This window comes from Vulpes vulpes, chromosome 3 (genome assembly GCF_048418805.1).
Source record: "Vulpes vulpes isolate BD-2025 chromosome 3, VulVul3, whole genome shotgun sequence".
NCBI classification, from domain to species: Eukaryota; Metazoa; Chordata; class Mammalia; order Carnivora; family Canidae; genus Vulpes; species Vulpes vulpes.
The window spans coordinates 41,766,119-41,792,599 of record NC_132782.1 but is presented as its reverse complement, the minus strand read 5'-3'; the positions used below and the strand labels follow the sequence as shown (position 1 = coordinate 41,792,599).

Sequence of the window (26,481 nt, the reverse complement as noted above, 5' to 3'; positions counted from 1 at the left end):
CATGCAGAGCAATAGAAATCCTTAGAAAGAACCAAAAAGAGATGCTACAGTTTAGAAATGAAGCATGCATGCCTTTGATGGGCTTACTACTAGACTGAATATGGCTGAGGAAAGAATCTTTGAGCTTGAAAATACATCAGTAAAAACCTCAAAAACTGAAAAGCAAAGAGGACAAAGACTGAAGAAAAAAAAAAAAGTATCCAAGAACTGTGGGACAACTACAAAAGGTATAACATTCACACAATGAGAATACTAATAGGAGAAGGATAAAAGGAATAGAAGAAATACTTGAAACAATAATTACTGAGAATTTTCCCAAATTAGTAACAGGTACTAAACCACAGATCCAGAAAACTCACATGACACGAAGAAGGATAAATGCTAAAAACAATGATATGCAGGCATATCAGAGTCAATGATGACATCTTGAGAGAAGCCAGATAAAAAAGATAACTGACTTCAAAGGAACAAAGGTAAGAATTACATTTGAACATGATAACAACAGATGTTGGTGAGGATGCTGAGAAAGGGGACTTGCACTACTACTAGGAATGCGACCTGGTGTAGCCACTCTGGAAGACAGTAAGGAGTTCCTCAAAAAAGTAAAAATAGAACTACCCCAGGATCCAGCAATTGTACTATTAGGTGTTTATCCAAACGATACAAAAATATAGATTCAAAGGGGTACATGCACCCCAATGTTCATAGCAGCATTATCACAATAGCCAAACTATGGAAAGAGCCAAAATGTCCATCACCTGATGAATGAACAAAGAAGATGTGGTATATATAGACAATGGAATATTAGTCAGTCATCAAAAATAGTGAAATCTTACCATTTGCAATAATTGAATGGACCTAGAGTGTATTATACTAAGCAAAATAAGTCAGAGAAAGACAAATACCATATGATTTCACTCATATGTGGAATTTAAGAAACAAAACAGATGAGGGACGCCTGGGTGGCTCAGCGGTTGAGTGTCTGCCTTTGGCTCAGGGCGTGATCCCAGAGCCCCAGGATCAAGTCCCACATCGGGCTCCTGACATGGAGCCTGCTTCTCCCTCTGCCTATATCTCTGCCTCTCTCTGTGTGTCTCTCATGAATAAATAAATAAAATATTTTTTTAAAAAAAGAAACAAAACAGATGAACATGTAGAAAGGAAAAAAGAGAGAGAGAGGGAAATAAACCATAAGACTCTTAAGGACAGAACAAACTGAAGGATGATGGAGGGAAGCGGGTAGGGGATGGGCTAAATGAGTGATTAAGGAAGGTACTTGATATGATGAGCACTGGGTGTTGTATGTAAGTGATGAATTACTAAGTTCTACTCCTGAAACCAATATTACACTATATGTTAATTTCCTAGAATTTAAGTAAAAATTTTAAAGTAAAAAAAGAATTATATTTGACTTCTTAGAAAACATATAGTCAAGAAGGGAATAGAATGAAATATTTAAAGTGTTAAGAGAAAAAAACCTACCAGCCTAGGATTCTGTATCCTGTGAAAGCAACTTTAGAAATCAAGGAGAAATAGACTTTCTCAGACAAATGAAAATTAAGGGAATTAGTTGCTAGTAGACCTCAAAATATGTTAAAAAGACGTTCTCTAGTAAGAAAGAAAATAATTTTAAGTCAGGAAACTGGATTTACATGAAAAAAGGAGGGACATAATGGAAAGAATTTTTCCTGTTTTTCTTATTCTTACTTGATCTAACATCAAAACAATAATTCCAACAATGTATTCAATTATGTATGCTTATGCATACATATATGATTATATACAGATATATGCTTATATATAAGGGAAATGAATGACAGCAATGATACAAGCAAAAAGAGGGAGGAATTGGATTATTTTGTTATTGTAAGATAATAAAATGACCTGTGAATTAATATAGTGTTATTTGAAAGTGGACTTGGATTCATTATAAATGTATATTGAAAACTCTAGGGCAACCATTTAAAAAACGTTAAAAACAAAATATAAGTGATATGCTAAGAAGAGAGAGGAAATAGAATCATTTCAAATGCTCCATTAAAACCACAAAAGGCAAAAAAAAAAAAACCAGTAGAAGATAAAACAGGAACAAAGAACAAGGGCAACCAGTAGAAAACAGTCACAAATAAGAAATCTATTAATCCAACTATATCAACTGAATGTCAATGGGCTCAATGAACAAATCAAGCCAGATTGTCAGATTGGATCAAAAACCAAGACCCGACTATATGTTGTATAAAAGAAACTCAATTTAAATATAAAACACAGATTTAAAGTAAAATGGAGAAACATACATTACTGACATGAATCAAAAGGGAGCAGTGGTAGCTATATTAATTCTAGACAAAGCAGACTTTAGAGCAAGAAAGTTATTAGGGATGAAAAGGGGCATACAGATAAAGAGTCAAGTCTCCAAGAAAACAACAATTCTTAATATGTATGACTCTAACAACTGCATCAAACTACATGAGGCAAACTGGTAGAAATGCAAAGATTAATCCACTTTTATAGTAGAAGATTTCAGTACTCTTCTATCAAAAAGGGACAGGACCATCAGGCAGAAAATCAGTAATGATATAGTTGAACTCAAAAACATCATCATCAATCAAGCGGATATAAATGTAAAATAAACTACCTCATATAAAAACACCAAAATGTACATTTTTCTCAAGCTTGTATAGAATATCCACCAAAATAAACCATATTTGGGGGCATAAAACACACTTTAACAAATTTCAAAGAATAAAAATCATACAATGTCTGGTCTTAGACAACAATGAAATTAGACTAGAAATCAGTAACAGAAAGATAACTGGAAAAATCCCAAAATACTTGGAGATTTTAAACAGCATATTTCTAAATAACACTTAGGTTAAAGAAAAACTCTCAAGAGAAATTTTTAAATATTTTTAATTAAATTAAAACGTAGGTGTGTCTGGGTGGTTCAGTTGGTTAAGCATCTGCCTTCGGCTCAGGTCATGATCTCAGGGTCCTGGAATTGAGCCCTGGGTCAGGCTCCCTCTCAGTGGGAAGTCTGCTTCTGCCTCTCCTTCTGCCCCTCCCCTCACTCACGCTCTTTCTCTAAAAATAAATAAAATATTTTAAAATTAAAATTAACTAAAATGAAAATACAAATAAAAATGTTTCAGATGCAGAGAAAGCAGAAATTAGAAGAAAATGAATGCATATATTAGAAAAGAAAATGAAAAGTTAATGCAATTAAAAATAAGCAGAAGAAAAAATTAAAATTAGAGCAGAAACCAATGAAACTGAAATTCAAGAATTAATAAAGTTGATGAAACCCAAAGCTGTCACTTTGAAAAGATCAATAAAATTGATAAGATTCTAGCCAGGCTAAATAAGAAGAAAAAAAAAAAAAAAAGAGTGAGAAGACACAAATTACTCAGATCAGAAATGAAAGAGAGGACATCCCTAAAGACCATACACATTAAAAGGATCATAGGGGAATACAATAAAAACTCTATGCCTACAAATTTGACAACCTGGATGAAATTGGCCAATTTAAAGACATAATCTTCTCAAACTCACACAAGAAGAAATAGACATAAGTCCAAATAGGCCTGTATCAATGAAAAAAATTAAATCAATAGTTAATAATGTCCGAAAACAGAAAATGTCAGGCTGTATGGGTTCATTGGTAAATACTATGAAGCAGTTAAGGAAAAAATGATGCCAATTTACTACAGTCTTGTTTAGAGGATACAAACAGATGGAATACTTCCTGACTCATTCTATGAGGACAACATTACCCTGATACCAAAACCAAATAAAGACATTACAGAAAAAATTACAGTCTGATACTCATGAACATAGATATAAAAATATTTAACAAAACTATTGTAAATCAAATCCAACAGTGCAAGAAAGGAATCATACAGCATAAGCAAGTGATCTCTATCCCAGGTATGCAAGGCTGCTTCACCTTTAGAAATGAATTAATGCAATCTATCACATTAATAGGCTAAAAAATCCTGTGATCATATCAGTAGATGCAGAAAAAGCATTTGACAAAATCCAACACTGATTCATGATTAAAAAAAAAATTATCAGTAAACTAGAAGGGAACTTCCTCCACTTTATAGAGTATTTTCAGAAAAAAAAAAAAAACCTTATAGCTAGTATCGTACTTAATGGTAAGAAATGTGAAACTTCCCTACTAAGATGAGGTGCAAGGCAAGGAGGTTCCCTCTCATCACCCCTTTTCAACATTATATAGAAACTTAACCTAATGCGGTAAGACGAGTAAAGGAAATAAATGCTATAAAGATTAGAAAGGAAGAAATAAACTCTGTTAGCAGATGGTGTGATTCTCTATGTAGAAAATATGAAAGAATCAACAAAAAACTCCTAGAACTAGTAAGTGATTATAGCAAGATTGTAGGATACAAGGTTAATATACAAAAGTCAGTTTCCTACATAGCACAACAATGAAAAGCAGAATCTGAAAATAAAATTGTAATAGCATTTACATTAGCATCTACAGAAATTAAATACTTACATTAAGTATAAACTAAATAAATGGAGATATTCCATGTTCTGTGGAGAGGAAGACTCAATGTTGTCAAGATCTCAGTTCTCCCCAGATTAGTCAATAGATCCCATGCAATGCAAATAAAAATCCCAGCAAATTATTTAGTGGATATTGACAAGCCAGTTCTAAATTTCATATGAAGAGGCCAAAGACCCAGATGAGCTAACAAAATATTATAGGAAAAGAACAAAATTGGAAGACTGACACTACCAACGTCATGATTTACCATAAAGCTGCAATAATCAAGACAGTGTAATATTGGCATAAGAATAAACAGCTAGGGATGCCTGGGTGGCTCAGTGGTTGACCGTCTGTCTTTGGCCCAGGGTGTGATCCTGGAGTCCTGGGATCGAGTCCCACATGGGGCTCCCTGGATGGAGCCTGCTTCTCCCTCTGCCTGTGTCTCTGCCTCTCTCTCTCTCTCTCTCTCTCTCTCGAATAAGTAAGTAAAATATTTAAAAAAGAATAAACTAGATCAATAATATCGAATAGAGAGCCCCCAAAACAGATGCACATAAATAGAGTAAACTGATCTTTCACAAAGAAGCAAAAGCAATATAATAATGAATAGTCTTTTCTTTCAACAAGTGGTTCTGGAACAACTGGACACCAACAGGTGAAAAGATGAATCTCGACACAGACCTTATACCCTTCATACAAATTAGCAAAATGGATCACAGACCTAAAAATATAGGAGAAAATTTAAATGATCTTGGATTTGGCAGTGACTTTTTAAACAAAACACAGAAGGTATAGTCCCTGAAAGAAATCAATGAAGCTGGACTTCATTTAATTAAAAAAAAAAAAAATCTGCTCTGCAAAAGACATTGTCAAGAGAATGAAATGATAAGTCACAAACTGGGAGATATTATTTTCAAAAGACACATACAATGAAGCAATGTAATCCAAACATACCAAAAAAAAAAAAAAAAACACTTGAAACTCAACAAAAAACCCAATTTTAAAAAATGGGCCAAAGATGGGGCACTTGGGTGGCTCAGTGGTTGAGCATCTGCTTCGGCTCAAGTCGTGAATCTGAGATCCTAAAATAAGAGTCCCACAGCGGGCTCCCAGCAGAAAGCATGCTTCTGCGTCTGCCTGTGTCTCTGCTTCTCTCTGTGTGTCTCTCATGAATAAATAAAATAAAATCTTTAAAAAAAAATAGCCCAAAGACCTTAACAGACACCTCACCAAAGAACATAAATGGCAAAAAAAAAGCATATGAAAAGATATTCCACATTATACATTATTGGAGAAATGCAAAGTAAAATAATGTGATCTATGCATCTCTCAGAACAACCTAAATCTGGGACACTGACAACACCAAATGCGATGAGGATGTAGTGCAGTAGGAACATTCGTCCATTGCTCATGTGAAAGCAGACTGGTACAGCCACTGTAGAAGGCAATTGGCTTTTTTTTTTTTTTAAACAAAACTAAATGTATTCTTACCATTCAATCCAGCAGTTGTGTTCCTTGATATATACCCAAAGGAGTTAAAACTTATGTCCACACAAAAGCCTATATGTGGAGGTTTATAGGCACTTTATTCATAATAGCCAATAATTGGAAGCAACCAAGATGTCCTTCAGGAGGTGAATGGATAAATAAATGATGGCACATCCTTCCAATGGAATACCATTCGATATTTCTTTCAAATGAGCTCTCAAGCCATTAAAATATAGAAAGAAGACATAAATACATATTACTGAGTGATAAAAAGCCAATCTGAAAAGCCAGTATGCTGTAATGGTGGATACATGTGATTATACAGTTGTCTGAACTCATTGAATGTATCACATTAAGATCGACCCTAATGTAAACTGTGGTTACATTTAGTGACAACGATATGTCAATATAGGTTCATCAGCTGCAACAAATGTACCACTCTGGTGGGGGTGTGGATAATGGGGAAGGGGATGCATGTGCGAGGCCAGAGGGAATATGGGGTACTTCTGCACTTTCTACTCAATTTTGCTATGGACCTAAAAGTGCTCTTAAAAAAACAGATTCTTAAAAAAAAAAAAAAATGAGACTGTGATGATGAGAGAAGCTGAGGAAAGAGTCCTCTCCTACTCTTCTGTTGGATTTCACGTGGCTTTTATGGAGAATATTTGACAATATCCATCAAGGTTACAGACATAAATACTCTCAATTAGATCATTTCAGTTCTAGGAATTGATTCTACAGGTATTCCCTCACTCGTGCGAAAAGTTATGCGCTCAAGGTTAAAAACTACTACATTATTTGTAATATAAAATGCTGAAATCAATCTAAATGTCCATAAGAGCTGACTAATAAACTTTGGTACACCCGTGTAATGGAATACTGCGCAGCTATAAAAAAGAAAGAGGATATTCTAGGTAATAAGATGATCTCTAGGCCAGATTGTTAGATAAAAAAAAATCAATATACAGAACAGTGTTTCTGTGCATAATATTCTATCATTGGTGTAAAAAGCATTTAAAATAATATCAATTCTTAGGTATCAAGAATTATACACCCCCATAATTTAAAAGTGAATACGCATATGTACCTCTGTATGAATAGAATAGCCCTGAAATTTAAAAAAAAAAAAAAAAAAAAAACCTGCTCTGCAAAAGACATTGTCTGCATTGCAGAAAGGGTGCTCCTGAAAGTCATAAAACTGGTTGCCTCCAGCGATGAAAGCTGAGTAAATAGAAGCAATAAGAGGAAGTTTTCACTGTATGCCCTTTTGCCCTTTTGAGTTTTTTGTGTTTTTTTTTAAAGATTTTTATTTACTTATTCAAAAGAGACAGTAAGAGAATATAAGCCCGAGAAGAGGCAGAGGGAGAAGGAAAAACAGACTCTCCGCTGAGCAGACAGCCCGACACGGGCTCGATCCCAGGACCCTGGCATCATGACCTAAGCAGAAAGTAAACCCTTAACCACCTGAGCCACCCAGGTGCCCCTCTTTTATCTTTTGTAACATTGAAATGTCTTATTCCTTCCAAGTTAATCACATTTGAATAAGTGTGTGCATACGTGTGTGCATTTTGTATGCTTTGGAGAAGCCTTAAGACCAGGGCACATCTCCAACAAGTGACCAGAGCTCACGGCCTCAGGACTGACATGTAACCAAGTACAGCCTCAAGCTGACCACTGAAGAAAAGGCGTGTTAATAAAAGGAAAGCCGCTTGGAGCCCAGCAAATAGGGCATCAAGGAGAAAGTTTTCACTTGTGCTCATCCAGTTCTGTTCAAAAGAGAAACTCATTGATTTTGCCCTAAATACAAGCAGTAAAGAGGTATAATGTCTTGAAAGGTGGAGACAGATTTCCCTCAAGCTTGTCCACTTCCCTTTGCCCAGATTTGCAATTACCCAGGGAACTACCAACTGAATTGAGATAGCTCAATTTCCCCAAAAATGGATACAGAAGAGAGGACAAGAGAGGCAGCGTCACTGAAAAAATTATAGGCCAGCCCCATTTTTAATGAGTGGTCTGGCTTTATGTTTGCTGTGATAGTGTGAGAGTTGGTCCGCAAGAAACAGCACCACTGTGGCTAACGTGGAGAAGGTCTAGTCTTCAAAATTCCAAAATCAACATCCCACGCCGGATTATGGGAAGGAACTTCATCAATGGCCTCAGGCAGGGGTCCTGCTGGAGGCAGCCAGGCAGCCGCTGACGTGTCTCCTTATATACCGTGCCTATGATTAATATGTTTACTTCTAGAGATTGGGCAAAATAGTGAGGTTCTGGGAGGCAATTTGTGTATCGAATTATCTAATATGCATATATTTTAACCTAGAAATACATTCCTAAGATTTCACCCTAGAGAGATAAAGTCATGAGTCTGAATATATTTATGCACAAAAGAATTCATAATAGCAAAATTCTCATCAAGGCAAATGGATCGGTAAATTATGATACGCGTCTACAATGGGTTACTGTGCTGCTTTTTAAAAATGATGAAGTAGAGCTACATCTAAGGAAATATATTCCAATATATTATAAAATGAAAAATAAGTTTGCAGAGCCATATTTATACAAAATAGTCTATGCACAGAGAGATATTTAGGAAATGCTGATGATATTTCCTCAATATTTAGTTCCTTATTTGAGCTTACTGCATTGTTTTCATGTCTTATAATAAGCACGTAGTGTTTCACAAAGATAAGTTATTTAAATAATAAAAATGGTTAATATCATTATCTGCCCAAATGTAATGATGCCTGAATGTCTAGTTTGACTATAAGTATGTCTTAGATGCAAGGCAAACTGAAACATTACCTATTTTACAGAAACACATAAACCCACATCATTAGGATGAGAGCCCCAGTGATGACTCAGAAATTTTATCTATTCCAGTTTATATGATACCTACAAATATATTTTTTAAAAGTTTCTTAACCTTCATGGTTTTTAATAAAAGCTTCATTTAAGAACTCTGTGCAGACAGTTCATTAAAACTGCCTCCAGGATATTGAGTTACTTCGATTCTTTCAAAATTAGGCATTCCAGGGACTCCTTCATCCTGTCCCAACTTGTTCTCCTGCTAGCTGTGAGGGCACGCATTGCCGGGTGAAGGAAAGCATGTGGTTTCTTTTAAAAGATTTTGTGGGGCTTAACATCACTTTTTTTAGATTAGGGTGCGAGGATCCACCAAAAGGCAGGAAGATAAAGAAAAGTCACAGACTGCACCAAGTTGCTTTTATACAGGGATTATATTAGGTCTCCACCGAAGCCCAAACAGAATGAAATAATAACAAAGCGTCGGCAACACATTAAAATGACAACAACAGAAAGAGAGGTTTTCATTAAACTCAGACAAAGACAAATTCTACTCAAAAGACACCAAACCACATAACCACAGAGCAAGTGCCAGTGGACCGAAAAAGCACAGATTCCTTTTGAACATGGAAGGAAGTGGTGATGTCACCAAACCTAGCAATCGAGCGTGCACTTGCTACTCAGCAGAGGCCAAAGAGTTGTAGGAAAATACAGAAGCAGAAAACAAGGATCTTGCCCTTACACCAAAAACATAGGAGGAGAGAAAAATGGGAGTTCCGTGTCTGCCTGGAAAACACCTAGAAATGTGAGCAATACTCTGAATAGTCTGGGGGGGGGGGGTAAGTGTGGCTTGTCCCTGGAGACTTGGAGAGCTGAGAGGACCACAGATGAGCTCCAGGACTGACTATTTATGAGCAGGAGTTGCAAGGGCTGAGGAGAGAAGGGGAAGGATAAACAACTACCTCATCTGAAGGGGGCATTCCTGGACAAAGCCCAATTCAGGGTCCCCTCCACCATCCTCACTCTTCCTAGCACATGCTTTCACATGACACAAGGTGCAAATGAAGATTAAGAAGGGGGGCGCTGGGGTGCTCAGTGGCTGAGGATCTGCCTTTGGCTCAGACTGTGATCCCAGGGTTTGGGGATCAAGTTCCACTCCAGGCTCCCCACAGGGAGCCTGCTTCTCCCTCTGCCTGTGTCTCTGCCTCTCTCTGTGTGTCTCTCATGAATATAAAAAATTAAAATAAAATAAAAATTTTAAAAAGGAAGGAAGGAAGGAAGGAGGGAAGGAAGGAAGGAAGGAAGGAAGGAAGGAAGGAAGGAAGGAAGGAAGGAAGGAAATGAAGATTAAGGGATACCAAGAAGTTAATAAGAAAAAAGTGCCATAGAGCACCAACATTTAACCTGAGAGGTATGGTGGGCAGAGGGGGAGCCTGGCTAGGGCTGGCTGTGGGGGAGGAAGGAGGGCTGCTTCCAAAGGCAGGCCACAGAAGGCCATGCTGGGGAGATCCGTGTTGTTACCCCTTACGTGTCTCTGCTCTCCACCTCCCACTACCACACACACACACACACACACACACACACACACACACACACATATATTAACAGTCCACACACTGAAGCTTAGACATGACAAGCTATCTGCCCAACATCTGAACTCTGATCTAACTAACTAACTCAGCATTTCTCAAAACTTTTGACCTTGGGATTCCTTTATGCTCTTAAAAATTATTAAAGAATCCAAACAGCTTCCATTTAGGTAGGGGAGATCGAGAGAGAAAGAGAGAGAGAGAGAGAGGCCAAGACAGACATACTATGCATCTACCACACTGGAAATTTAAACCAAGCAACTGTTAAGACACAAGCATACAAAAACGTACATTCCTCTAGCCATTAGAGCAATGAGGTCATCAGCGGTCATGTGGCCCCTAGAAAATTCCCTGTACACTCCTGAGACCGTAAGAGCGACAAAAGAAAGCAAAAAATTAATAATATGATGAAAATAGTTTTGATCTTATAGATTCTCTGAAAGAATCTGAGTCCCCCCAGGGGTCTGAGACAATGTGAAAATTGCTGTTTTGACCTCAAGTCCATGCTTTATTTTTCCAAGACCAGGCCATGGTATATTCAGCGAACGACATTCACAATCTGGTTCTCGGCTCCCTTTACTGCCTCAACGACTACAACATTTGCTAAGTACTTTGAAACACCAGAAGAGGGACCCCTGGGGGGCTCAGTGGTTGAGCAGCTGTCTTCGGCTCAGGTGTAATCCTGGGGTCTGGGATCGAGTCCTGCGTTGGGCTCCCTGCATGGAGCCTGCTTCTCCCTCTGCCTGTGTCTCTGCCTCTCTGTGTGTCTCTCATGAATAAATAAATAAAACCTTAAAAAAAAAAGTACTACTTTTTTTAGAGAGTGCTCGAACCTCTTTGAGGATGCTCATGGTCTATCTTCAGTGTGGAACCTTCCTTCTCCCCTTAGAGGGTCCCATTCTGGGACTTCGGGGCTCCAGTCTGTCCCCCACCCCCGCCGCAGGCAGAAGAGACCACCTACCATGGACAGCTCTCTGCCCTTCTCTCTACTTCATTTCACTGGATTCCAGTTTTCCTTTGTGAGTTAGGAATGTGTCTGCCTTCCTCCCCTTCTTTCATCCCCAGGTGTAACGGGCACCTGCCAGTGACGATCACCAAGAAGACAGCCAGGCCCTGAGTCTCCTTGAGCTCCCGGGAGGAAGAAACTAAAGTGTATGAATCTGCTTCCTCATTCCTGGCACCTGCGACTTGTTCAAAACCATTTTACTTGCTTTGTCTAATTACTCTGAAATGATCAATTATCACTGGCGGATGGCACTGTGGGTGATTTGGTTTTCTTTGTCCTTAACTACAAGACGTTTTGATAGTTATAAACGTAATATATTGTTAAAGTATTTCTCTATAGCTTAGCCACTGATAGTTGGGGAACACTTAGGTATGTGAAATGAACAGAGCTGTGTACCTCATATATACATATTAATGCTTTTAATTATTTATACTCTTCACAAAAAAAAATAAGGAGAGGTGCAAATACCCAACTTGATTGCACAGGGACCCTTCCTACATCACATACCATATGTGCACATTCTACGGTTCCCTATCACTTGCATATATTCGCGTTGTCTTAGCCTTATCTTCGTGTCCCAAATGGAAGATTCCACATCTCTGCATCCCATTTCCTGAATTCCTCGTGGAATACCGCTCATCTAATGGCCGGGTGACATAGGATCTTGTCCTCTACATACAAGCTGGGCTCTCTAACTGCAGACCTCAATCTGCAAAAATGTTCTCCTGGAAGTCAATACATCTTCCAGAAGCCACCGGGGAGCTGAATTAACTGGTTGCCTGCATAAAGTTCAGTAAAACATTCACAGGGGGAACATTCCCCCCAGATGGAATTCAAAATGGATTGTTTCATCAAGGGTTTTTATCTCCTAGAAATAGCCAGAAAGCAGAATGTTTGGAGTAGTGACATGACACACTCACTACTCATTACTAACAAAGGGCTTTCCACCCCTTGCACAAAAAAAAAACCCCGAACTACTCATTCCTGAGCGAACGCAGAAGCTTCTGCAGAAGGGAAGGGAAAAATGGGTTGGAGTTACTGTTTAATTGGCCACAAGCTGGATACTGGCTCTCTGCTGGGCTCCCACTGTGTGGTTACAATCAGTCCTGAAGGGATCATTGCAGCAGACCAACCTCCACCAGCGCCTCTCTCTCTATTGATGCCACACGCAGGCCCTCCTTGTCCCCTACAAAGGCCTGTGGTCCGGTAGGCATCTTTGCTCCAGAGGAGCCAGGCTTCTTCATTGACATTCAGGTAGCGCTCCCGTAAGCAAAGGCTGCAAAAGTGTCATTAAAGTGGTGGGGAGACAAACAACACTCGTGCTGCATACCAAGTGGCACCACATTTAACTGAATCATTTTATTATGAATACATTCCGGGCTGCCACTGCGAGCCACTGGTGTAAAATATGCTGGCAAAATGGATCTCTGCTAATTACATTTCATGCATATTTCAGAACTTTCCACAGGGACACAGGAGGATGGTGTTCATAAAATAGAATTTTACAACCAGGTTTGCTTGCATTTGGCATCACGACCCAAACCAGCGAGTAACAAACAGAAGTTCAATTGCATTACGTTTTGTTTGTTTTAGCTGGAATATTGTAATTCCCTATAACTGCCTGTGCTGCTGTGGTCACTGGCTGAAAACGAAATCACGCTTCAAATCCACCTGAACACACATTATTGCAGAAAAGCACACAGCTCTTCAATCATTTCTTCCCCACAATTTTTTTTTCTATATTCTTCCTCAGTTGCCTTGGATCGAATTAAGGAAATGAGCCTCTAGACATGGGGAGTTGTCAGGAGAGGGACAGAAAAGCATCATTACCTGTTTCATGACGGAATTGTAAAGAATACAGGTGACTGCTTTCTTGTGGCTCTTCGCCCTTCTCCTGGCCTCGCTTTTCATTGCCAACAATGCGAGCTGGTTATTAAACGAGATGAAAAGCCGTCCATGGGCCTCATCAAAGTGGAAGACACATCTGAAGTCCTGGCTTTTGGGGAAAGGACAAGCTATCCTCTGGATGGACAGCTGGTGCTGAATATCCCAGAGTCTCAAAACCTGGATATAAAGTGATCAAGTCATATGAACATGTCAAGAATAATTGTAGACTTTTAGCCAAAATCATTCTAGTTCACTCTCAGCCCCAGGCAGATAGTTGGGTCCTCCGTGGTGCTATAATTGTTCAAACTTTCGTCATGGCACATATTTTTCTCATATTTCCCTTACCCATTTAAAAGTCTTCTCACTTGTAATCTTCCCCAGGGAAGGATTGTGTTTTGTCTCAGTCGCCTGAAGAGTGCTGTCTCTAGCCAGTGCTTGTGGTAGATGGAATAATACTCCCCCCAAATGTCCATATCCTCATCCCTGGAGTGTGTGAATCGGTTATTTTGCAGGGCAAAAGGTTGTTCCAGATGTGATACATTAAGGGCTCCGAGATGGAGAGATTACCCTGGATGATATGGGTGAATCCAACGTAATCTGAAGGGAGATCAGACTGATGGGATGTGAGAAGGACCCTATCTAGTATTGCTGGCTTTGAAGTTGGAGGAAGGGGGCCATGAGCCAATGAAGGTGGAAAAGGCAAAGAAAGAGATTTTCCCCCAGAGCTTCCAGAAAGAAGGTGCTCTGCCAACACCTTGAGTTTAGCCCAACAAGACCCATACTGGAATTCTAGCCTACAGAACACAGATATATCTGTGTGGTTTTAAGCCACTGGGTTTGTAGTTATTGCCACATTAGCAATCGAAAAGTAATACAATCTCTCTAATATACGTAACATCATATATTATACTCTCTCTATATATTACATAAACACATTCCTATATAACTACATCATATAAAAAGACATTATATACATATTACATGTATACATATATATTGTATGTCTGTGCGAAATAAAAAGACTTGGTATTAAGTGAAATCAAGCTCAAATAAACTTTAGACATTAGATTCTTATTCAAACGCAGGCAACCAAGACAAAAAATGACATGCGGATGGAATGAGATAAGCACTGAAGATAACAGGAAGAACTGCTCTGCAGGTGCACGTGTTGCCGCTACCAGTCATGGTACAATATTAACATGGGCCCGCGAGGGAGAGCCAAATCCAGACAGTGCGAAATCCCTCCAAAGATGCTAGGGGCAAGCTCTAGGCTAGATTTTTTGAGTTCTAATCTTGGTTCTGTCCCTTACCATAGGGCAATCTCTAGTGAGTTTGTCTCTCTGAGGTTTTGATGTAGTACCTATTCCACCCAGCACTATGAAGACTGAACCAGACCCCATGTCAAGCATGTAGCATGATGACCAGCATGTAATAACTGTTCAATAAATATTTTTATTATTAAATGCATTCTATTATTTTTTCATTGCCCAAATATTAAGACCTAAGAGCAGAAAAGGTTCTTTCAAATAAACTAGTCTTTCTTATCCAATGTAAGAATTATTTCTCAATTATCTATAAAAATCAGTCCCTGTTTAAATGAGCATTTATTAGTCTAGAAGGCAGACAGCCCTGTAGTTCTTACTGTATTTTAAATCATACACTCTTTTGGGAAAATAAAATATTCCAAAATGATGGTCTATCCCCTCTCCCTAAATGTGTACACACACACACACACACACACACGATTTTCTATGTAATTTCCTTGGGTACATAGACACAACTCTCATACATATGTGCAGATCTTGGGAATGCACAAGCTAGAAATCCCTATGGTAATTAAGTATGTCTAGCCAAAGACATATTCTTCTGCCTTTTGGTTCTACTCTCTTTTCCTCTTCTTCTACCTCTGGTCCAGGGTAAATGATCCCAGTTCCTTCATCTCACCATCAGAACTCACTCCACCATGGCAAGTCTCAATTCTCCCACTCTGTTTGCATGTTCTCTCCAGGGGAGGATCTTCTTTCAAGTGTTTCTTACTTTTATTTTTTTTTTTTGATCCCAGAAAGTCTTTTTCTAGGATTTTCTTTTTTTTTTTCTAATTTTTATTTATTTATTTATTTATGAGAGAGAGAGAGAGAGGCAGAGACACAGGCAGAGGGAGAGGGAGAGGCAGGCTCCATGCACCGGGAGCCCGATGTGGGATTCGATCCCGGGTCTCCAGGATCACACCCTGGGCCAAAGGCAGACGCCAAACCGCTGCGCCACCCAGGGATCCCTGTTTCTTACTTTTAAAACCATAGTTGGATATGTCCATGGTCTAAAATCCAATAGTCCTGGAGGGCTCCATTCTCAACCCACCCCTCTCAATCCCAAGTCCTACTCCTCAGAGACAGCCTTTTTTTTTTATTATTATTTTTATTTATTTGGAGACAGCCTTCTTTAACCTTCCTGAGTTATAGGTTTCTCCATAACATCAAATAATAGCAGTGTGTGTACGTGTGTATGTGTGTACGTACATGTGTACATATTGCCACATTAGCAATCGAAAAGTAATACAATCTCTCTAATATACATAACATATACATTGATCAAATGATTCTCTTCTTTGAAAGAAAAGAGGTTACTTACATTTTCCCCCCTTTTTATTCCTCTCAATCTAAACTTTTTTATGGGCCTATTGGTTGTGATACGTTACAATAATATACTTATACACTAATTACTGCATTATCAATTTAAAACAATATCTTCCTACTCATCAAAATGTAAGATGAACACTTGAAGGTCCTCAAGGACCCATGTTAAGCATGGTGCTCAGAATGGGTTAATATTCGGGTGTATTCTAACCATTGTTAGGGGTTCTATGACTTCTTCAACCCACTTATTTTTTGCATTATGATTAAGTCACTCCATCATGAATTTTGCTTACCTTGAGGTTCCAACTGTGCAAAACTCTAAATCTTAATCCCGTGAACAAATAATCAAGCCAGATGTCTACCATCGCACCTTCAAAAATGCCATATTTAAACCAAGACTAGGATTTTTTTCTACTTTTGATTCAAAGTATGACAATATAATTTTGAATCCTAATTCAATGATATTGACGGTTCCTTCCTGATTTGTCCACATATCTCATGAGACATAGTAGAGGTTCAATAACTATTTGGGGAATTTGTTGAAGATTGTGGCTCACATAATAACTATGTCTTTATCCAGCTCATTGATAGAGCTCAATAGCTATGATAAAGTCCAAGAATACAGAACCCCAGAAAAATGTGCCTCACTTCTACATGGTTAATCACCCAATTGCAGATCTCAAACAATCCACAATGGCACTTAATGAAACTTTTTCAAACATCTTGTAGAAATAATTATGTTTGATGTTTAGGATAACCTCTCCATCTACAACAATTATAACAAACTTAAAATGACCTAGTCGACCCCTGCCAGTAAACAGCATTACCAATCCTTCTAACCCCAAGAATATATACCCATGAAGTAAACTGGGGTGTTTGGGGCAAGAATTTTTTATGGAAGAACTTATTCTGGTTCTTAAACATTACTAAATTGTTTTTACTTAAAACATTTTAGAAAGTCTCCAGAATATGTTATCCTCAAAAATATAAATTCTGTAAGAGCCAAGTCTTGCAAATATTTTTCAATTGTCCCAAATAAAAATAGAATTAATAAACTTTTTTGGAATGTTAAAGCCACAGGATTAGATATATCTAAATCATTTTCAAACACTCATATTGCTTATAATAGCCATACTCTCATTGTTCAGAATCCTGTCTTGTTTAGTATGCACTCCCTTCTAAAAGGTAGAAACTAACTTCATGTCAGAATAATAATCTGAGACATATTGAATATAGATTAATAATAACTTAAAAGTATTAGTGGACTATAATTTCCACAGAATCATTTTCTACTGTATAGTTCAAATAATTTATGTTGCCTTTAATATTTTATTGACATATAGCCACATAAATTAAACGAAAAATTAAAAATAGATGAGCAATAACCTCTAGTCTGATAGGTTAGTTCTTGCTATTAGCAATTAAAACTAGAAATAGGTTTTTATCAAAATGTGCATAATCATTACTTTTTCTTAAAAGTATGTTCTATTGTTCTGCTTTCCCTTCTTCCTTCGAAGAACCCTTAACCTTCTCTTAATTCACAATCCCTCATCCCAGTAAGTCCCCTTCTGTCTTTAATTCTCTAATTTTCCTCTCTGATGAGAATCAAAGCAACATGGAGAAATTAACATCAATGCACAGAACGGTGTTCCGGCATTTGCCTAGAAATCATACCACGGTATGTGACCTCCCATATGTTTTTCAATTTTTTCAATACTACCACATTCTATATGAGTGGTTCTTAACCTTGACATTAGAAACACCTCTGGTGCCTTAGAAATCACCTGTTTGGGCCTTTTTGCCAGGCCTATTAAATCAGAATCTTTAATGGGGCTCAGGCATAATTTTTTTTTTTAATTTCCCAAGCATTTCCTTTGCATTGTACCTTGACTTCTCTACATGGTTTTAAGGTCAATGCTAATATCCTTGAACAAGAATTCTCTCTCTCAGCTTAATCAGTAATATCATGTGGCTTAGCTGTAAACCAGGTAACTGTATTCCCCTTCTTTCTTAATCAGTCTTTATCCTTTTAATCGTGGAAAATATCTCACATTAATTCAGTTTTATTAATCAAGTCCTTTGACAAAATATAACTTAAATATCTAGTTAGTATTTGAGAAGCATGAGTTGTCCTCTTTTATGTTTAAATTGACTTCTGGGATAGAATTAGGTCACAGTTCAGAGAGAAGTATATATTTAATAACAATTTTTATCTACATTTCCTAGAGAGGTTTTCTTTCTTTTTAGTAGAAAAAATAAATTGACTAACATCTAAGCTTAAAAATCACAACTGAACAATTGATACTTTTTAATTTATTATCTTCCACAAATTTTGATCTAAACTGTATGCTCTGTTTTCATCATGATACCTGAGAATTTGTGATGTCTGTCCACGCTCAGCCTTCCTAAGTCTAGTTCTTGAAATGGCATGTTTGGGGGCTTTCTTTTTTCTTTTTTTTTTAAGATTTTATTTATTCATGAGAGACACACAGAGAGAGGCAGAGACACAGGCAGAGGGAGAAGCAGACTCCTTGCAGAGAGCCCCATATGGGACTCGATCCCGAGACCCCAGGACACGACTTGAGCCAAAGGCAGACACTCAACCACTGAAACACCCAGGTGCCCCTGTTTAGGGTTTTCTATTTCATCACCATTTTTATATTAGGAGGAATAAGTACCTAAGCGTATGATTTAATATCAAGACAAGATTTAGCTATTCACATGATGATGAAGACAGATATTTTTGTTTAATCTTTACCTTGTTCTATCTGCTAGCTATTTAATAATGCAGGATTATTCATATACATAAGAACTAAAAATCAATGGCCTGAGACCAGACACCTGGATCCTCATTTCAATATTGCTCAGATCTGTCAGCCTAGGTATGTGATTTTACCTGCCCACTTCCTCACCTTTCTCCGAAAGGGACGCCTGCCAGTTCTGAAATTTGGTCAATCCTGTCTAGAATGTACAGAAGTTACTCAACCCGTCATCTATAGATTCTAAAACAACAACAGACAAACTTAATAAGATGCACTGTGAAGCCTGGACTAAAGAAATTTAGGACACCACTGTGTTTGCAGTCGAATTTTGCTGAAGAACTTTTTCCTGCTCCTTCAAGAGATAGAATCATTTCACATAGAAATAGAAAAATGTACTGAACAATAAGAAAATAAATACATAAAACTGGCTTTTGTCCTATAAGTATAGTTGTAAACAAGTAACTTCATGGATGGGTGGGTACATGGGTAGATATGTGGATAAAGAAACTGCTTTCAGTGCACTTTTTAAAACCAACTCATCATTATTTACATATTGGCAACATGTCCAAGTTTCATTCAAAGTAGGAGGGAAAAAAAGATTCATGATGTCCTAATAATGACATAAAAGTAAGGGAAAAGTAGAAAATAGACTCAGATGACTCTATCAAAGTGAGACCTGTTTGGTTCCATCAAACATTTACTACTAACTCCTACCATCCTGTAACAGCTAGATATAAAATGAAATAAAAGAGAGAGGAAGTATGTATCACTGGGGGATTTTGAGGACAGCTGTGAAGCAGCTTCAGCTCGCTGGGGTAATCCACAAAAATGGATAGCCTACTTGCAGATGATAGGATAACGGGAACTGATGGAACTGGGTCTCCTGAATACTCCTTTATGTATTAACAAGTCTATTTCTTTAGAATTTAAGCCCTTGGATAATCCACAACAGCATCATCAGTGAATGCTTAAAGGCAATTTTGTTTGATACGATATATGCAAGCAAAAGTATTCTGCTATATAGCTCAGATAATGTTTTTATCATAGAGTCATAGAACAAAGCTTCCTTTTAAAAAGTATTTTTACCATTTTTTTTCTAGAACTGAAGTCAAACCTAAAATGTTGGCTGGAAATTAAAATATTCTCTTGTGCTAAACATCTTTAAACTGTTACCATAACCATATTCTTCTCTCCCTGTTTGCTTTTTATATTCTTTTCAACAAGAATTAGAGAAGATAAATGGCCCTAAGACTCAGATTTCTATTGTCTGTATAACACTGACCTTGAAAAATTCAAAACATTTTCTAACACTATGAATCGTTCTGCAAAAATCTCATTGATGCCCTCATTCAAGTATAACGAATTTCAGTATAATAAACTCAAGTTTAATCGATTTAATTAATACCAACATTTTACTTCAGGTGCTTTCGTTTTTCAGAACAAAAGTTTACTTGGGAAATCAAAAACATTTCTATTAAACCGATTTTTTTGCCATTATCATTACTCACCAAACACCGAAAAACTTAACAGAATTTGTCTCAGTCTTCATAAAACTTTTTCTAATTTTGCTTTTCAAAGATCACCATTCCTATTTTTACAAAATAAGAGGAAACACTTTAAGTTTCTTTCTTTCTTTCTTTCTTTCTTTCTTTCTTTCTTTCTTTCTTCTTTCTTTCTTTCTTTCTTTCTTTCTTTCTTTCTTTCTTTCTTTTTCTTTCTTTCCACTTGAGATTTATACCAATCACGGCTTTGAAGGAAATAAGTGGAATCCAGCTAGAACAAGGGAATTCTGGTTCAAGTACCATTGCAGACTAGGTTTTCACAGGGAGCCTTTCTGCTTTAAAGAAACACAACTTTGAATAAAACATAATTTCTGCTGCCTTGCTGGGTCTTCAGAGAGTGGGGACAATCTCCACAGGTAAAAAAAAAAAAAAAAAAAAAAAAAAAAACAAGAAAAGCAGGAAAAAGAAAAAACTTAAAATGGAAACAGTGAACAGTAGGCATAAATGAAGAGACTACAACCAGGAGCCTAAGCCTTGGACCATCAGCAAGGTGCAGTTACTGGGCAAGAGAAAAGAATAGTCGCCTCAGGGCAGCAGTTTCCCTCACGTTTACTTTCAGAAACAGACAAAAATCTCTGAAGGAAAGCATCTTCAGTTTAGTTCCTCAGAATGTCTATGGTTTAGCAACAGTTAAAAATGAGGTAACAATAAAAGATAAACAAACATAAAAAGGAAACAACTCACCATGAAAGAGAACCCCCCAGAGTAGCAAATATTTGAGTTAGATACCTAAGGACTCCAAATATTGCAATTATTAGATAAGGACAGATAATAATGAAATTGAATTTAAAGAGCCCAAAGTCAAAATCTCTAAAATGAGCAAGCATTAAAAGACTATCCAAAATTACCAGGCAGTTAAAAAAATGTTTTAGAAAAAAAAACTATATTAAAATTAAAAACTCTTGAATGGGTTATATAGAAAGTAAAGCCTCCCATTAGAAACACTCACATTAAAGTCAAGAATATGATAAGGTATCTTCTAAAATAAAGAGTAGGGAAAACCTAAACATGGGATGGGAAAGAAATTTGTGCATGAAATTTTTCTAAAAGACAGCTAAAAGAATGAAGAAATGAAGAAATACAGAGTGTGGTTCCTCAGTATTTTAAAGATGTCAAATATCATCATAGTCAATGAAATTTCAACCTAAATACTAATATGTTCTTTTTATGAAACATGAATATTGATCCTAAAATTTACTCGGAAGGATAAAATGCAGAAGATAGTTAAAATTGAAAAAAGGAAAACAAGAATTAGAAAATGCCCTACCATGTATCAAAATACACAATAAAATTATGCAAGTTAAATGGTGTGTTATGTAGCGAAAGACGAGTAGACTGATGTAAAGAAAGTACCCAGAAACAAATTCATACACACACACACACACACACACACACGTGTGTGTATATATATATATGGTAATTCAAATGGTGATAACAATGGCATTTCAAAACAGTGAGAGACAAATTATTCAAAAAATAATCTTGGATATCCATTTGTAGAAAAAAAACACAAAATACACTGCAATGGTAGATGCAAACTATCTTCAACAACAGAAAAACTATTAGAAATAAAGGAGAATAATTTTATAAATATGAAGTATGGAAGACATTCCTAAGCTAGACACAAAATCTATAGCCATAAAGAAAACCATTTCTTAGACTCAAATGCATAAAAATTTAAAACTTTTGAATGAGAAAAAGAATATAAACAAAGTTAAAAGCTATATACTTTAAACAAGTAAAATATTTGCATCTATAATAAAAGATAATCAAAATATATTCAAACTACTACGAATCAATAAGAAAAAGACAGAGTTAATAAGATAAAGGGCATGGGACGCCTGGGTGGCTCAGCGGTTAAATGTCTGCCTTAGGCTCAGGACGAGATCCTAGAGCCCAGGGATGGAGTTCCGCATTGGGCTCCCTGCTTGAACCTGCTTCTGCTCCCTCTGCCTGTGTCTCTGCCTCTCTCTGTGTCTCTCATGAATAAATAAATAAATCTTTTAAAAAATAAAAGATAAAGGACATGATTCAATAATGCACAAAGAAAATAAGTGAATATAAATAAATCTGAGAAAAAAACTCATCCTAATTCTTTGTCCATAAGAGTAACAAAAATAATGAGCACATTAAAGTATTCATTATTGACAAGACCGTGGAGAAACAGGCACCTTTACACACCTCTAATGAGTACACCAACGTGTATAGTGTTTCTAGATCTAAATCAGCAATGACTAAAAAGGTCCTTTAAGAAGTAAATCCCTGTTGACCCAATAGCATCACTTCTAGGAACTTCTAAGAATTTATCACAAAGAAATTAACACATGAGACCTTAAAGATGGGTGTATGTGTGTATGTGTGTGTGTGTGAAAGATGATTTATAAAGGAAAAATTAGATATATCTTTTATAATCAACAGGTGATTAATCATTAAGTTATGCCTATCCATACTATGAATTACCGTGCAGCAGGTAAAACCGCAGGTCTATGTAACATCACAAAGAAACATCTCCAGGAGCTATTATTTAGGGAAAACCAAGTTGCAGAAAAATATGTCTTGTGTGTTACCACTTACATAAAAACTAAACTAATAATAAATACTACCTTGTATTGGGATACATATATAGGATGGTCCATATAATATATTGTAATATAATATGTTATTATATACATATAATATATAATCAGTTGACCCTTGAACAACATGACCTTGAACTGTGCTGGGCCACTTATATGTGAATATTTTTAGAAATACAGTACTATATATGTATTTTCTCTTCCTTATGATTTTCTTCACATTGTCTTTTTTCCACCTCACTTTATTGTAGGAATTAGTATATAATACAGAAAATATACAAAATATGTGTTAACCAACTATTTATGTTATCAATAAGGCTCCTAGTCAACAGTAGGCTATTGAAAGTTAAATCTCTGAAGAGTGAAAAATTATACATGACTTTTCGACTGTGTGCCTCTAACCCCCATGTTATTCAAGGGTCAACTGTATATTATAATAAAAATTGTGAGACAATATACATAAGCATTAACCATCACTATTTCTTGGGAGATGAATTAATTTGAAGGGGAAGTGAACAAAAGGAATATTCACCTTTTTGAACTACATGCTTCCTCATTTGCAACTTTTATGGAAGGGCATTAACCCATTTATTTGTGTAGTTTAAACAAAATGAAAATGACTTTGTTTCTGGATGATGAACGGGAATTTGAGAAGGAAGTGTCTGCAGAAAGAAAGGGAGGACAAAGAGGTAAGATGTAGTCACCATACAAAAGTCTCCCTTTGTTTTTTCCTTACCAACTTTGGGGCTACAATGTAGCAATCGGGCTCTGGGAAAAAACAGAACCTTCAATGAAGGATCAAGGTACAAAGTGATCTGATTCTGGTGGACAAATCAGGGTGAACAGCCTGGAAGAGAAGAGTTAGGAGCGATTGAAGAGCCTAATCAGGCTCACGGGTTACAAGGTCATCCTCAGCAGAAAGATCTCCCAAAGGCTTTGAAATTCCTTTTACTCCTCATGGTAATTCCTCCTCCAAATCTGCAAGTTACTGACTCCCAGCAGGGCCTTGTCATCAGTCAAAGCTTAGGAGTCCAAAGCCATGTGTGATTGGACTATTATTTGGCCTGATACCAAATTCTATAGGGAAAAACTTATTTAATCATCACCGCAGAATGATAATAGAGCAGTCTTCCAAAAAACAACTTAAGTCTCAGTCTTTGGAAGAAATTATTTAGATCTAAAATGCTTTGGTCTGAAATTCTCTGATAGAGCAACTCATTGACCAAAATATGATCCATTCAAAGGCTCTTTGAAAAAAAAAAAAAAAGACGTGTTCTTTCATTTTCTCTATTCCTTAACTTAACCCCAGCCCCATAAAACATCTAAAAGAATTGTATAGCAATAAAGCAAAGGCTTAACCTGATAGCAGAAAGCCCCGTTGTCTGTTGTAAAGACATAAAGACTAAGATAATTATGCCTGTATCAAAGTGAAATGATTTAGACTAATGTAAGAGACAGCATGACAAGCTTTATTATAATGTAATAGTTTACAAGTCAAAGCAAAAATAGAATGATAAAACAGCTTTGGAAGAAGTTAGGTAGTCTTAACATTGATGATATCTATACACTATCAATTCTGACTCTAACGACTTTTTTTTTCCACTTGCTTTTAAAGTTATAAAAGCTTTCGTGTGCTAAAACCGCAGTGGGTAACTGATGGAAGCCTTCTGTGACCATCTCAAGTGATCTCAAGGAGAAACCAAAACAAGAACCAGAAAACCAGGTAAGTAGAAGCATGGAGGCAATATTTTTGAACAATCAGATATGATAGAAACATAATGTATTAAGATGACCTAAGGGGTCGGTCTTTCACAAGTATATGCGGAAATCGGTAAACCCTAATTTTTACATTTGAACGAATTACACCTTCTGACACTCAATTACACCTTGGAGAACTACCCGCAAGTACATAGACCCCTTCTCCCTTTTGCATATAATCCCCTGAAAAACCAACAAACTCTGGAGTAGTTCTTCAGAACAACCTGAAATACTATCTCCCAGGTTAAAGTCTTCAGTAAGATGAATAAAGCACTTCCTAACCTACTTTAAGATTGGCTTTTTTTTTTTTTCAGGCAACACTTTCATAGACTTCTGTAATGATAAAATCCCTGTTATTTCTTTCATACCTATGTTTGATAAAGATTCATTCACTTAAGATTTAGTAAGGACCTACCATCTGTTTGGCACAATCCAAAAAAGATATAGTCCTTAACCTCATGAACCCCAATTAGTTGTAGTTACACTATTTTATAGGTCATAGTCAGCATGTGTTTCATGTACATTAATATGAGCTATGCCCTGGGAAACACAAAAAAATGAATTCAGCAAATAATCTTTGTTTTTAAGGACTCAACCTAACATGTGTGTGTACAAAGCCCACTGCATTAAATTCAGTACTGGGAGTTACAAGAAAGTGCTCAAAGATCTCAAAAACAAAACCATTAAATGTGACTGGATATTTAAAATATTTTCAGATTGAGTTTTTTGGTACTCTAAATTCATAGTAACATGTCTTCACTTCAAGGTGTCAACGAATAACCACTGAACAGACACCACAAGGTGCCAGGCACTGTGATGGAAACCAAGGATACAAGCTGAAAAGATACCACCCCTGATTAAGGAAGGAAACTTGACTATTTTGATACAACGGGATACATGCTCTAATGAGAGACACACAGGTGCAACTGGAGTGCAAAGAAGGAAACACCTAGGTCTGTGTGAAAGACTCCAAAAAGTTTGAAACTTTGAGGATAAACAGGCATTTGCCATTTGATCATCAAGGAGAGGGAACCAAAGGCAGAAGGAAGAATGTGCTGCAGAGCCATGAGGCAGCACGGTGGGAACAGCCAAAGGTGGGACATGGCTGGAGCATTAAATGCATGAAAGAGAAAAGCAGGAAATAAAATAGGGCTGACAAACTTGGTGGGTGGGGGCGCTTTGTAGGAAAGCTTAAGAATTCTGGAGTTGATATTTAGACTGAGGATTAGATGAAGTGCTAAAAAAAGGGTTGTGTTTTTTTGTTTTTGTCTTTGTTTTTACAAACCACTTCACTAGCAGGGTAAGGGGCAGATTAGGGTCAGACCCATCTGAGAGTAGGGAGACAGGTTAGGAAACCTTTGCAGATTGGGGGGGGGTGCAAAAGAAGATGAGATTTGGAATTAGAGCAGTGGCAGCTGAGAGGGAGACATGAGGCTGATAAACATATATTGCTGATAGAATCAACCAGAATTGGGAGAAGATTTACACAGTAGGTGGTACGGTAAGATGGGCAAGCTTGGCAGGACTTGTGGGTGGGATGAAGCTAAGGAGTTGAGGATGGGTTTCTGTTTAATTTTTGCATAAACATGTATCACTTTAGAATAAAGGAAAAAGTAGATTCATTGAAAGTCTCCGAGGCTGACCCCAGTACGCCTATTGCCTATCCTTCTCTTCGCAAGCAAGGGTCTTGAAACCTATCACAGGTTATTTGGATCTATAAATTGGGCATTATGTAAAATGAAAGTTTTACAGAGAAACAAATGACAAGATTATTGGAGATTAAGAAATTTTCCTAAGGGGATATGGATAGTAAATAATGTGGTCAGGACTCAACATGGACTAGTTCTGGTACCATGTCTTTTTCCCCCCACCATATTTAAAATACCCCATCAATATCTCTAAATA

At 37.0% G+C, this 26,481-nt stretch overlaps 1 protein-coding gene across 11 annotated transcripts in view; it reads right to left on the bottom strand.

The window, feature by feature from the left end:
- Positions 1–26,481, bottom strand: part of WDR49 (WD repeat domain 49) — a 126,747-nt gene that overhangs the window by 62,357 nt on the left and 37,909 nt on the right. For all 11 annotated transcript variants that reach the window (XR_012000387.1, XR_012000388.1, XM_072752302.1 and 8 more), the window contains one exon: positions 13,229–13,462. Coding sequence is in view for 9 of the 11 variants with exons in the window: in XM_072752302.1 (XP_072608403.1) it covers positions 13,229–13,462 (234 nt within the window). In the remaining 2 variants the exon portion in view is untranslated. The remainder of the gene's footprint in view (positions 1–13,228; positions 13,463–26,481) is intronic.